We start from the raw sequence: 13705 nt of genomic DNA, 5'->3' as shown, positions 1-13705 counted from the left end.
ATTATTATTATTTTTTAAAATAAGTTTTTTATTGATTTTAGACAGGGAGAGGAAGGGAGAGGGAGAGAAACATCAATGGGCTGCCTCCAGCACGCCCCCTATTGGGGATCGACCGGGAATTGCACCAGGACCTCTCCGCGCATGGGGGGGATGCTCAACCAACCGAGCCACACCAGCCAGGGCCAATTATTTTGTTTTTATAGCTTTTTATGACTCTAAAATACACACTTCTTATGGACTATGAGACATGTAGAAGTGCAATTAGAAGACAATAAACGTCACCTGTAATCCTGTTTCCAGAGATAATTACTGTTGAAACTTTAAGGTATTTTTTTCTAGCGCTTTATCTTTTTGGCTGCCTTTGAAGAGTTGAGTTCATACCATCCATATGATTCTATACCTCCTTTTTTCAACGAACATAAATAAATTCCCATTTCATTAAAAATTAACTAAAATATAATATTAATGGCTACATTAATATTTTATCATATAATACCACAATTTATTAAATTATCCTCCTTTTCTTAGGCAAAATTAACATTTTATTGAATGCCTATTTGTGTGCTGGACATTTTACATATTTTCATAATAATTCTGTGAAGCTGGTATGTCCGTTTTGCTGATGAGGAAAGTGAGGCTCAGAGAAGTTAGGCAACCTAATTGAGGCAACACACCCTGGAAGGGTAATGAGTTGCAATTAGGCCTCAAATTAAAAATTAAATCTCAAATTAGGGCCCAAATGCTTTTTCCTACACAACGCTGCCTCCTAATTTATTTAGAAGATACATTGGTTCTTAGCAAAATTTGGAAGTTTATCTTTTAATATGTTCCCAATAGTCTCCCTCTAAGACTTTTTCCTTGATGCATTCTCTCATCATACCACATCTTTTAGTTTCTTCCTTCCTCCGCCCAGAGAGTGTCCAAATACTGAGAGAGGGAAAGAGAATGGCAGAGGGAACGCTAAGCTTCTTACCCTTCCTCTCCCCTGGGTTAGCTCCAGCCTAGGTGCCCCCACCCAACCCCTGAGCATGCTGCCCTCAGACTGATTCTTGGAAGTATGGGAGGGGCTCAGAGAACTCAGGTTTTTTGCAAAATGAATCCAGTATCTTTTTGTTAATGGTGGTGTATGTACGTGGGACAAAGGTAGGAAGAGAGAAAGCCTAAATCACACTTGGCATCAGGGAAAACTGTCCACATGAGGGCTAATTGTAGACTCGAAGAGTTTGCACAGATAAGAGAAACGAATTCCTAAGAATCTGATTTGGTTATATAACAGTCATTTGTATGGCTTGATTTCTGCTTGTGCAAATCTACAGAGTACTAGAATGATACATGTATCATGATGAACGTGAGCAGGATTTATTTGATGGAACAGCTAACAAGATGGCCTGCTTTCATCTTATTAAAAAATTAGAATGCTGAGCTTATGCATCTTATAAAATAGGCATGTTAAGGAGGACAAGGCTGAGTGTAGAAAAGAAATACTGAACCTGGACCTGGAAACCTGGGGACAGACCCATGTTTGCCAGCAGTGTGCTCTGAGGTAACTCCATTTCTTAAGAGCCTCAGTTTTCTCACCTATAAAATGGCAACATGTCTCCTACCATGAAAGGTTACTGGGAGAGATCCTAAGTCAAAAGATGTGCGCCTCTATTTTGCACGCTTCAGAGAACAGTATGCCACACATTGGAGGCGGCCCACATTCAGGGAGTGAGAGCACCCTCGAGTCAGGCACCGCCCGCGTGAGATGCTATGGGTCTGGTGGTGAATGATACTGGCAGGCTCTCTGCTCTTAGGGAACTCACATCCCAAACGGGGAAGCCTGACAGTATTCACTGATGTCAACCAAACGCAAGGGAAATTAGTGAAACTCCATGTTAAATGTCTGTAAATGATAAATCATCCAGAACACTATAAAGGAGTATTTTAATGACAAAATTTAAAAGGATGGCTCACATACCTGCCATCCATCTCGGATCTTCTGATTGAAGATTCCATATTCGTATCGAATGCCATATCCATAGGCGGCAAGTCCCAGAGTTGCCATGGAATCCAAGAAGCAGGCTAAATTAATCACAACACAAGTAAAAGGCAGAGTCATCAAGGTTAGTTAAAAACATGGCAGCCACAAAACACTTTTCTAGGAGAAATCACATTTGTATTTTAAAGCACAGAGTCTGCTGTATAGTGGTATTAATGTTTTAAGTAACATTCTTTTAAAATTATAAAATGAATACTATAGAAAAGTTAGAAAATACGAAAATGTATAAAGAAGAAAACAAACATGATTTATTACTTCACTATTTAGAAATAACCAGTGTGTACATGTTGGCGTTTCATTTGGGAACAGGTAAGGAAGCTGGCGTGCATCAGCTAAGTCCATTACTGTGTCCGTCCCTCACACTGCCCTAAGGAAAGCTGTCTCCGTAGCTCCCTGCTTGAAAAGACAGCCCCAGGAGAGTGTAATTTACCTGTGACCACCTGACTGAGCAGCTGGACATCTGTGGCTGGCTCTCTTTCTGGCTAGAATTCCAATGTTGCTCAGATATCAGGTGGCATATGCGACGGGGGGAGAGGGGGCTGGGCTAGAAGTGACTCTCGTTGAACTAGTCTAAGCCCCTACGCCAACCACAGTCATTCTATTTCCTTCACCAGTTATTGGTTTTGGCGTGACTGTGCGATGACACTCAACCCAATGAGAGGTGCCAGGAGGTCTTCTGGGTGCGGCGAAAGATTTTCCTTGCCACTGCCATTGTTTCTTCATGGGGGAAAGCCAAAAGCACCAGAGACGCAGAGTCCTGACAGAACCACACTGCTGAATAAACTAACCTTGGAATGGCTCAACCTCTGGACTTCTTGTTCTGTGATAGCACATGGCCTTCTTGGCTGAACCATTTTTTTGGGTAGGTTTTCCGTCAGTTGTCACCAAGAACATCAATGACAGAGCGCCTGATCCAGAGCAGCCAATGAACAGGCTGGGGAGGGATCTGGCTGGTGGCCAGGTATAACTTGAGGGCTTATACTAATCAGAGTTTCCCTCTAGGAACTTGAACAGAGAAATATACAGAGAATGAGGAAATACACAGTAGGACCTAAAGTTGAAAAGAATGTTGAAAACTAGATTAAACAGAAAGGGACTGAGTTGGGTTCACGTTGGAGCCCTCTAACAGAGACCCACGAAGTCAATGGCCAATCCTTCAGGTTACTGCAGCATCACAGTGGTTTTCTGGTCCCTGTGTCACGTGGCCTGGCTCTGCTCCAGGCCTTGCTCTCTTTGAGCTGTGGCTATTTGTCCTTTCGTGGGTCCTGATCAAATTACCTTTAGAGCCTGACCAGAACGAGATCCCAACATTTTCAGTCAGGTAAGGGATGAGGTGACCTAATGGGAATTACTCAGCCTCACTGGTCATTTCACTCTTTGACCTTATCAGCCAACTGAACAGGCTGGGGAGGGATCTGGCTGGTGGCCAGGTATAACTTGAGGGCTTATACTAATCAGAGTTTCCCTCTAGGAACTTGAACAGAGAAATATACAGAGAATGAGGAAATACACAGTAGGACCTAAAATTGAAAAGAATGTTGAAAACTAGATTAAACAGAAAGGGACTGAGTTGGGTCATTAATGTCAGGCACAGAGTGGAGCTAACCCACCCAGCAGATATTGAAGGCCTGGGGCTTTATGTAAAAGGCAGGCAGGCTGGTTGTCATTCTTAGATGCGCATGCCATTGGCTCTGCTGATCTTCCTACAGCCCCATGGAAAGACCACGAGATTGCCTGATGACTGACTTCACACGGTAGCGAGTATCCCAAAGGGAGTGTTTTTCTAGAACGAATGGCAGTATTGAAGTACACTGCAACAAACGTGGCGAGGGTTAAATAATAGGACACGCATGCAAATGGATTTCTAGTAAGTTGGAAGTTTGTGTAAAATGAAGAGATTTTGGAATCATTTCTAAAAAAAGAACAGATACTTATTTTTCATAGAGTACAATCTGATATATACATGTGTGGTGGTACACTTCTATTATTAAATTTAAGTTCCACAAGTAATATGTTAATATATCCTCCTTGTAAAAAAAATTAACATGTTACAGACAGGACTAGCATCTACTTTGATCGCCAGCCCCAATTCTGCCTTCCTCTCTAGGGAAGATCACAAGAAGCATTTTAGTATTTCAAATTTCAGACTTTTCTACGGATTTACATATATGTGTGTGTGTGTGTGTGTATTCACAGGAAATATTAGTTTTTAAAAAACATAAATAGAAACACACTGTATGGCTTTTAATGCACATGGCTTTCCCAACCCCCACCCCTGGAGGTCTATCCAAGGGCAATACATATAGATCAACTTTATTTCTTTTTGGTCGCTGCATATTATTCTGTAATACAGATTGTTCTGCTACTTACTTACCTGTTTTCCTACTGATGGACACTAGGTTATTTCTAATAGTTTGCTCTTATAAACAGCACTGTAACAATTTTTTCACATGCCTCCTTGTGCACATGTTTGAGTGTGTTTTTTACAGTAGACACAGGAAGTAGAATTGCTTGGTCATAGGGATGTATATTTTTAGCTTAAGGGAGCTGATATCATATTTTTAATGTTTTCCTCTATATTGGTTGAAAAACCATTTCCTGAATAAAGCAAAGAACTCAAACTGCATCTATACAAAAAAGAAAATTAAATCACACCAATATTGTAACAAGTGTATCATTACCTACTAGTTAATCAAAAAGCAAACTGTCAAGTGCACAAGATGACAATACAGTGGTTCCACAGCTTAGGTCATACCACACAAGTATGTGAATTGAGTAGCTGTGAACGTAACGGTGAAGTAAAGGGGCCACTTTGGAAACCCTTAAGTACACAGGAAGGATCTGGTTAACCCTAAGGTTTTAAGCAATGTCTCCAAGGGTTTTAAGCAATGTCTCTATTGTTCAAGTTCCCTTCTCTACTGTTTGTGTAGAACTGACCAAACCACAGTGCAAACTCAAAAACAAATACATCTGCAAACTCAAAAACAAATACATCTGTAACCAGCTCACATCTTGCACTTCTCCTAGGAAGCCTGTTTGTTTCTCAGCGTGGTCATGCATGGCATCTGAGAAGGCGCCAGCTGGCTAGACATTAAGACGCACTAACCATGTATGTCACTTACCAGCAAGCCTCCCAAGACCACCATTGCCAAGCCCAGCATCTTCTTCAATTTCTTCTAACTCCTCCATATCCAGCCCGAGCTGGTGACGAGAGGAAAACATCACTGGGTGTGGATACAAACTCAGGCCATTGCAGAGAGAAGAATCATTTCCTAAAGCTCCGGGTCAGGTATCCAGGTTGGCCTGTGTACTCAACTCTGTCAGCCCCCGTGCAACTCCCTCTGGTACCGATGCCCACCGCAGGTGCTGGTGGCTGCAAGGGCAACCGTAGAAGATGGCATAGGGGCGGCTTGTAGAGAGTATGTGCTCTCAGTGTCCAGTACTGACTCTGTTACTTCTACCCTGGGCAAGCTACTAAACCTCTCTATGCCTCACTTCTCTTATTTAAGACAAAATCCTCCTTGGACGACGGTATGTACCGCAGTAAGGGCTGTTGTGAATTAAAATGAGATTATACAAACCAACCATTTGGATTATTCCTGGGCAGATATTCCTCAATAAATGTTAACCTATTATTACTTCTTAAGATTCTTTTTTTGTGCGGTTGGGGTAAAACCTAAGAAAGAGTCCAGTACCAGGCTGACACTAACTAGGCTGAAGGATTTAAAAAATTATCAAAAGGTATGAGGTCAGACTTTCCAGGGTGGAGTAAAGTTCATCTTTTCAGGACCACAACATATTTACTCAGTCGGGTCAATGGTTGTTAACCCAAAACCAGTTCGTGAGTCACTGTCCCTGAGACCTGGAGCCAGACAGCAGTCAAGGAAACCTCCGCCCTCTGGCCTCGCTCAGCGATTTCCAACCTTTTTCATCTCAGGGCACACGTAAACTAATGACTACAGTTCTGTAGCACACCAAAAATTATACTTTTTGCCAATCTGAAGAAAAAAAAAAGGTATAATTTTGATTCATTCACACAAGATGGCTTTTGTGTTAGTTGTTGTCATTTTTTTATTTGACAATCTAAGAGAAAAGAGGTCAGTGTCCCTGACTAAATAGTCAGGTGCTGCATGTTTTAAAAATTCTTGCGGCACACGGGTTGAAAATTGCTGGTCTAGCTGGGTGGGGCTAAAATCCTCTACTTCTCTCTGGGTTGGATAAAAGGCTGTGGGAGGCCTAGAGGTATTTGTGACCTTGGGGACTGATGCAATGGATTGCTAGTCAGCTCCCTGCCCCAAAGTGATGGGATTCACACAGCCAGAAGCCACCAGCACCACTGTGGACTCACATCAGAGTTATCAGAATCCTGCAACCCTGGAGATCACTTTGGACTACTATCTTACAGTAAGGAAACTGATGGCAGATAAAATAATGGCCTGTCCTATGCTGACTAGATAATAATTCAGCCCATGCTTGGCCAAGGATGGTCTGTTGTGAAAGACTGCATTCTTATCTGAAAGTGAGGCAATCTATGAAATATTATTTAAAATGGAAACGTAATTTACACATTTTGAAAGCGTATGCAGAAGAAGCAACCATGCTTGAAGTTTATGCCCCAGTTCCCATGGCCACTTACTTGGATCCCTACCATTAAACCAGACACTGCTTTGTCACACATGTCTTGGTAAGTCAGTCTCCTTAGAGTTCAAAAATGACTTTGCTTCTGTTCATTGTTGAAGGGCCTTTCACATTTGCTCCCTAGTGTGACTAAAGTTTACTGGGGTCCTTGTGCAAGTCAACTGCTTAATGCTAACATTCAGGATTTTTTAAATTCTAAAAAAGTAAGTGTAAAGTAGGACAAAAACTTTGAGCAAATAGACATGGGGCACTTCATCTCACCTGGTTATATGCTAGGCCATGAGAGGTATATTATTTTCAGCTGATATTGGGAAAAGGCAAGAAAAGAGAAGTGGAGGGGAGCTGCAATGTTCTTTCACAGGAAATAATCTACCTAACTCAAGTGAAGGAAACCAGCCCTTAGCGACAAATAGTTGGCCACAGGAGGGGACAACCCCAAGAACGTGTCTTTGCAAACACCCGTTCCTCCTTTCAACTCATCAAAAAGGTCAAGGACTATTTTGTTTTTGGCATGGAGATCTTGGAAGTTCAGGGAAGAAACAGTTAAATATGTTCATAAAAACAAATTAGCATATTAGGTTTAAGACCTCAGGCTCATTAGGAGGAAGTGTACTTTACATGTCATTTAGCAAATAGAGAAAGTATGATGATGGAATTTTAAAAGCTTATTATTTTCACATATTGCCTTGATATACAAAGAATAGTCAAACTTTGATCATTTTTTTTAAAAGTAGATAGAAGCCTAAAATAAAGCTTGTGATTCTGACAGCTGAGATTCAGGCACTTTTAAAAGGCTTGTTCAGATGCTAATTTCTAAGACGTAATTTGCTGGGAATGCTGTCAGAAGCTTTGACTGCAAAAGAAAATTTTCATTAGGCAAAAATAGTTCTCTAACTTTGTTTCTCTTAAACCAGAGATCACCAGTAGTTTATATGTCTAATACTTTGTAATAGCCATGTCTATAGAAGCAATTTTTTGCCTTTTTTGTGGGGGGTACTATATCCCCAAGGTTCCTGAATTGAAATTTATGGGGAGAGAATGTACCTGGTAAATGGCCTCGTCACAGGCATTTTGCAGACCAAGGTTGATCATGGTGTTCTGTAATGTTCGGCCCATGTAAAATTCCAAAGAAAGGTAATAAACCCTCTGAAACGAAGAAAAGTGAGGTCACGTTAACTTTATGAGGCCAACCTTACCGATGAACATAAACACACAAGGTCAACAATAAAAAACAAACAGGCTGGACTACTTTGGCACAGGTTCAAATGAAACTCCAATAGATGTATGAAGGGCTAAATAAAAACATTACTGACAACTGGCCCTGGGAAAACCTTTTTATATCCTACTTTTGGCAAAGTAGTTGAGTGTCTTTTTACCCGCAGGGAGAAAAAAGTAAACTCATCCAATTCAATTCAATGTTTTGTGTGTGTGTGTGTTTTACCTTTCTGTTCATAAGCCTCATAAATTAAGCATATGTTTTGGACAAACAGAAGTCAGACTGCCATAACTCATTCATTTGTAAAATATTTATAGGATGAGAGTCAGGTAGGGTTGGATGTGACCATCTCAAGGCATCCAAGAAATACAAAGATGAACTCCTTCTAGAGACACCCAATGGCTAGAAAGTATTCCTCCTTGACTGACTACTGTAAATAATAGGACAATGAACTATATTAGAATTAAATTATTTTAGAAAGTCATGAACTGGCAATAATAAAAGAATACCTCAGGTTTATTGGTTTTTCTCTTCTTTTCTTTTTACAGGAGAGATCGCGAACACCATCTCCCACTACCACAAGTTATGCAGTTGAGTTTCCCACATTTGGGGAAATCACAGGGTCTGCACATCGGGAGTGCGATGGATAAGCCTCGCCCTGGGAAAACCACTTTTGTGATCATGGTATGTCCCCTGCCAGGTAAGTATTATTGGTGCCCGTTCTTCATAAAATGGAAAATTTCTCTGTCAACTTAGAAACTGCCTTTGACGTAGTAAAAGCCAGGTAAATACTCTCAGAGTTGGGTGAAAAGCACAAAGGTCAGACTTGCCTAAACCTGTTTAAAATACGCAGTTGACTAACTTCTTTTTAAGAAAGAGATCAGTGAGTAACTTCACCCAACCCTTTTACAATATCTTTTTCTCCATCTCAGTTCCCCTTTCCTTTTCCACCAAACACAAAACAACAAAAATCTGTAAGTGCATCAATATAAAGTCACCTACAATTTCAGGGACTCCCCCCATTTCTCAATAAAAAGAACCAAAAAGAAAAGTATTTGGTCAACCCAAAACTATAAAAAAATTATATAGTTCAATATAACAAATGCCTATTATAATATTTAACTAATTCGTTATACATATATTTAAAATATTATATGAAAATGTCAATTTAGAAATTTCACTTTTTCCAAAAAAAGTGAAACAATCGAATTATGTTCAATTATGCAACAACTGAATTCTGTCTTCACATGAATTGTCGACATCCGTATTTAGTGGGTCATCTCACACTATTTCCCAGAGCACATTACCATTATTTTTATCCAAGTTGTTTGAATATCTGTAACACTGTCATCGGGGCCCTCATCGGTCTATCGGGTGCCTATGTATGGGCTTGGAAAAGGGGTCTTTCCTGGGCAGATACAGGACAAAGGGGTGCAAGGCACCCCACACCCCCATGGCTGGTGCCCTTGTACATAAGGCCACAGACTGAGTCACCGGAAAGAGTATTTCCAGCCACAAATATCCATTTGCATAACATCAGGGCAGCTTTCTTCATCTTTCTTTACATCTTCATGATCACTATAATATAACCACTATGTATTGCTTTTTACTTTTTAGTAATCTATAAAAAGCTTGCTTATAAATACTACACACACACACACACACACACACATATATATCCCACACTTGCAATTGGGAAGTTCTGCCCCCAAGAATAATAGCTATATTTGTTAAATTTCTTTCCCTCCCTTTTAATGACTCCAAATTAGCATGGATTTAAGACATTTCAAGGTCTTTGTAAAAAATGTTGCTGCTTAAAATAATTTAGAGAGGTTTTGTTATATGACAGACGTTACAAAGATATGTATTTAAGGTGATTTTCTATTTTCTCATAAAAATAATTTTTGGAAGGACTTCACTTTATATTTGGGAAGATATACAAAACCTTGAAAAATAGATCTCCCCCATCCTCTTAGTTAGTGGTCTCTAAACATTTATTATATACTCCTGCTAGTAAAATATACAGCATCTCCAGTATACCTTAGAAATTATACGCGTGCATTACCACCACTAATAATTATGTATATTTTAGAAAAGTGGACATTTTCAAAAAGCAAGCAAAGATAAAGTAAAGAAGAGATATTTAATAATAACTAATATTTAACAAATAATTTAAATTTTATCCCAGCATTAATCAGAGGACTTGAGTACTTCTGGGAAGACATATAGAACAGGAAGCAACAAAACTGAGATTTGCAGGAGAGGCAAGAGTTGAGCATAGAGACACTGGCAATAAGGGTGCAGGGTGGGCAGAGGTGCAGAAGTGGGAAGAACAGGGCATGGATGGGACAGCATATTGGTTTGGTGGGAGAGCAAGATAAGTTCAGGAGGCTAATGGGAGATAGGACAGGAGGGACAGGTGCACCTGGACTGAGAAGGGCTTTAAATGCTTAAGGATTGTAACAGGCAATGAAAGCCCAACTGAGCAAAGGTAGTATTGTTTTTTTAAAAAACTGTTTTTATTTATTTTAGAGGGAGAGGAAGGGAGGGGGGGATAGAGAAAGAGAATGAGAGAGAGAGAAACATCAATTGGCCGCCTCCCACACGCACTCCAACTGGGGATCGAGCCCTTAACCTGGGCATGTGCCCTGACTGGGCACTGAATCGGTAAATTTGCAGTGCACAGGACTACATTCAACCAACTGAGCCACACCGTCCAGGGCGATGTATTGCTTTTGTAAGCGTAATGGAACTGGAATACACAGAGTGAGCTGGGATTGGCAACTCAGAACCCTTCAGGAGCCAGGCAGAGAAAATACCTGTGTAATGGAGGTCACATAAACAATAAGGAGTGCTAGGCCAAGAACTGGAGTGCACAAGTCCTGCCCAAAGGCACTAACAATTAAGTTACTTAAAGATGTCTCACTGGCCAAACAAAATATGTCTGCTAGCCATATTCCGCTGCACGCTACCAGTTTTACCGTTTCTGGTAAGCAAGACAGCCACTCAGAAGTCTATTTCATAGACCAGTCCAGGATCTCAATTAGGCAGAGAAATGAGACTGCAAGAGAGTGATTTCAACAGAACCTGCAGAAATCAACAGCAGTTGGCAACCCATTGAATGGGGAATACAGGAGGAAGTCAGAGGTGACAGTAAAGTTTTGTATCTGGGTGACTGTCAGCATAGCAAAGCCATTAAAATTAGAAACACAAAAGATGGGGCAGGACTGGGAGGGATAATGTTTTGAGTTTAAGGAAATAGAAAGAGATCTAGGTATGTTCACTAAGCGCTTAGAAGTGTAGAAATGGAGTTTGAAAAAGAATTCAGATTAGAAACCCAGATTTGGGATTCATCTGCACAGTTACTAGAGAGCAGGGGAGGTGGGAGAGGAGCTTGGACACACTTATGGCTCTAGTCCATGCTCTATGGGGGCAGGGACCTCCTGTTTAGGTGAACGGCTGTCACAGCGTAGATACTTAACAGGTGTGGAATGAAGCTTGTTCACTGTTGTATCCCCAGTGTATCAGTATTGGAATACCTGGCTTACACCTACATTCAAGTAGGGAAGGAAAGCCCTGGGAAGAAAGCAGCTAGAGAACAAGGAAAACCATAAAGTACCAGATAAGCCTCTGGAGGAAAACATACCTGGCGAGTGTGTTCTGTGATGCTTGGTGCTAAATGCTATAGAAGAGTATATGTGGGAGGGGGGTCTGGGGGAGGGTGGGTGGGGGTGTTTGAGGTCCTAAAATACAGCTCATTATCTCACTCCCCAGTTTAAAAACTTAAAAATAAATTTCCGGTGCAAGGGACTGTCTCCTCATGCAAAAAAATAAAATAAAATAAAAGACAGTAAATATAGTAATACACAGTCTTTTCTAAGGATATATTTTTAGCAGTTGCTACCCTGGGACAGAGGTCTAGGCCTCTGGAGTGGGGAGGGTTACTTTCCATTTGAAAGCTTTGTTACAATTGCCCTTTCTTACTATGAGAATTTACTTACTTTCACTCAAGTTTTTTTTTTTTTTTGACACTGTGATCGTGGACTACCCTTTTCTTTTTCATGCTTTTTACATATTAAAAAAAAAAATTCCCAATGTATTTCGCACTGCCTCCAGGATGAGTCTCTCACCTTTTCCAACAGGCCTCCTACCAGCTTTTCCAGTCTCCTTTCCCAGCACTGACTCACACCCACCTCACGGCAGCAGCCAGCTGCTCTCTCTCACCCTCGCGCTGCACAGCCCAACCCCTCTCCCTGCCCCACCTTCCCAGATTGGCCAGGGGGAGACAGTGTCCCTCTGTGCGCCCCCAAACACCCTAAGTAACCGTCCATCCAGCCCCTGCCCGGTGGACAGGGGTGGTCTGTGAACAGCCCTTCTTCAGCAGCTCCCAGGGGAGGTCTTAAGAGCTCAGAGCATGCCCTGGACAGAGGCCTCCACGCCAGAGAAATCAAGAAGTCCAGGATCGCCACACCCTGTTCATTGCAGCGGGGGGGGGGGGGGGGGGGGGGGGAGGGGCGCGGCCCAGAGCTCCGCCCACACAACGCTCGGGCAGTCCCTAGGAAGAGCCCAGGCAGGCATCCTCCAATCTAGCCCCCCAAAGGCTCTAAGGGCAGCGAGGCTCCAACAACTGCCCCTGCCCAGGGCCTCCCGCCATTTGGCGCGCTCCAGCCACTCGTCTCCCCTCCCTACATACGAAGCTTCTCCAGGGAGGGCTTTTGTCCGTTTCGCTCAGGGCCGACTGCCAGGGGCCTACAGCTGTGCTTGGCATACGGACAGGAGGGGCCCGGCCCCCCTGGATTAAATGTGCAGAGTAAACGCTCCAAAATCAGCTCGTGAAACAGTGGCCGGGCGAGGGAGGCCAGGCCGCGCTCTCCCCAGGCAGCCCCCAGGGCCGCACTGCCTCGCGTGGGGCGGGTGCGCGGCGCGGACCCGGCCCCGGGGCGGCCCACCCACCGCCCAGGCACGTCCCCCCGGACCCCGGGGCGCGCTTCCCCCGCGGGGGGGACCCGGGGGGCGGGGTCGCCGCGGGGGTACCTTGGGGCTCTTCTCGTAGTAGTGCTGCTGCGTGCGGATCCAGCGCCCCACCAGGTGGTCGCGCACCGTGTGCGCCAGCGCGAAGAAGTAGTCGCGGGGGGTGGCCACGTTGCGGTCCTTGACCAGCGTGAAGTGCAGGTGCCGGTTGAAGCCCTTCTTCAGCTCGGCCACGTTCTCCACGCCCACGATTCCGCGGATGCTGATCTGCCGCCGCTTCTCCTGGTCAGTCAGGGGCTTGGCCATGGCGGCGGCGGGCGGCGCGGCGAGGGGCCGGGCGCGGGACGCGGGCGGAGGAAGCGCCGCTGTTTCTCCGCCGCTGCTTTTGAGTCCGTGGAAAGTTCGGGGTCCGCCCCTGGGCGCGGCCCCGCCCCCGCTCCAGGCCACCGGCCGCGGTGGCCGAGCGCCCGGGGGGCGGAGGGCCGGCCAGGCCCCTCCCCGGACTCGGGGGCCCGGGTGCTGGCGCGCGCCTGGGGGTCCCCCTGCCGGCGAGAGTCCCGGCGCCCGACGCGCCCGGATGGGGCGGCGCCGAGACCCGGAGCGGCCCGGGGCGGGGCGGAGTGGAAAGTGGGACCTTCGGCGGGTCACGTAGGAGCCCAGAGGTTCCTTGCGGGCTCTGCGCAGTCTGGGGGCGCCGCATTTCCCTGCCTCCCCACTCTAGACTTTTGGCTGCAAGGAGGCTGTGTGCGTGTGAGCGCACGCTGCTGGCACTTTCGTAGTACAGATGTTGGCGTGCTGTGCCATTCTTATCATCGGTCTCTCTCACTGCCCTTGTCCGT

At 44.2% G+C, this 13705-nt stretch overlaps 1 protein-coding gene and 1 non-coding gene across 2 annotated transcripts in view; both read right to left on the bottom strand.

Moving 5' to 3' along the window:
• Nucleotides 1-13301, bottom strand: part of PYGL (glycogen phosphorylase L) — a 36643-nt gene extending 23342 nt beyond the window's left edge. The window contains exons 1-4 of the mRNA XM_087820529.1: nucleotides 12930-13301; nucleotides 7724-7825; nucleotides 5164-5242; nucleotides 1961-2064 (exon numbers count right to left, since the gene is read on the bottom strand). Coding sequence (XP_087676655.1) covers nucleotides 1961-2064; nucleotides 5164-5242; nucleotides 7724-7825; nucleotides 12930-13172 — 528 coding nt within the window. The 5' untranslated portion in view covers nucleotides 13173-13301. The remainder of the gene's footprint in view (nucleotides 1-1960; nucleotides 2065-5163; nucleotides 5243-7723; nucleotides 7826-12929) is intronic.
• Nucleotides 8441-8603, bottom strand: LOC148094089 (U1 spliceosomal RNA). Its single transcript, XR_015716473.1, has one exon. It is a non-coding gene; the product is annotated as a U1 spliceosomal RNA (small nuclear RNA).
• Nucleotides 13302-13705: the final 404 nt, after the last annotated feature.

Source organism: Miniopterus natalensis, chromosome 1 (assembly GCF_054644295.1).
Source record: "Miniopterus natalensis isolate mMinNat1 chromosome 1, mMinNat1.hap1, whole genome shotgun sequence".
Taxonomy (NCBI): domain Eukaryota; kingdom Metazoa; phylum Chordata; class Mammalia; order Chiroptera; family Miniopteridae; genus Miniopterus; species Miniopterus natalensis.
Note: the sequence above shows the minus strand (reverse complement) of the source record. Positions and strands in the feature narration are given on the sequence as shown.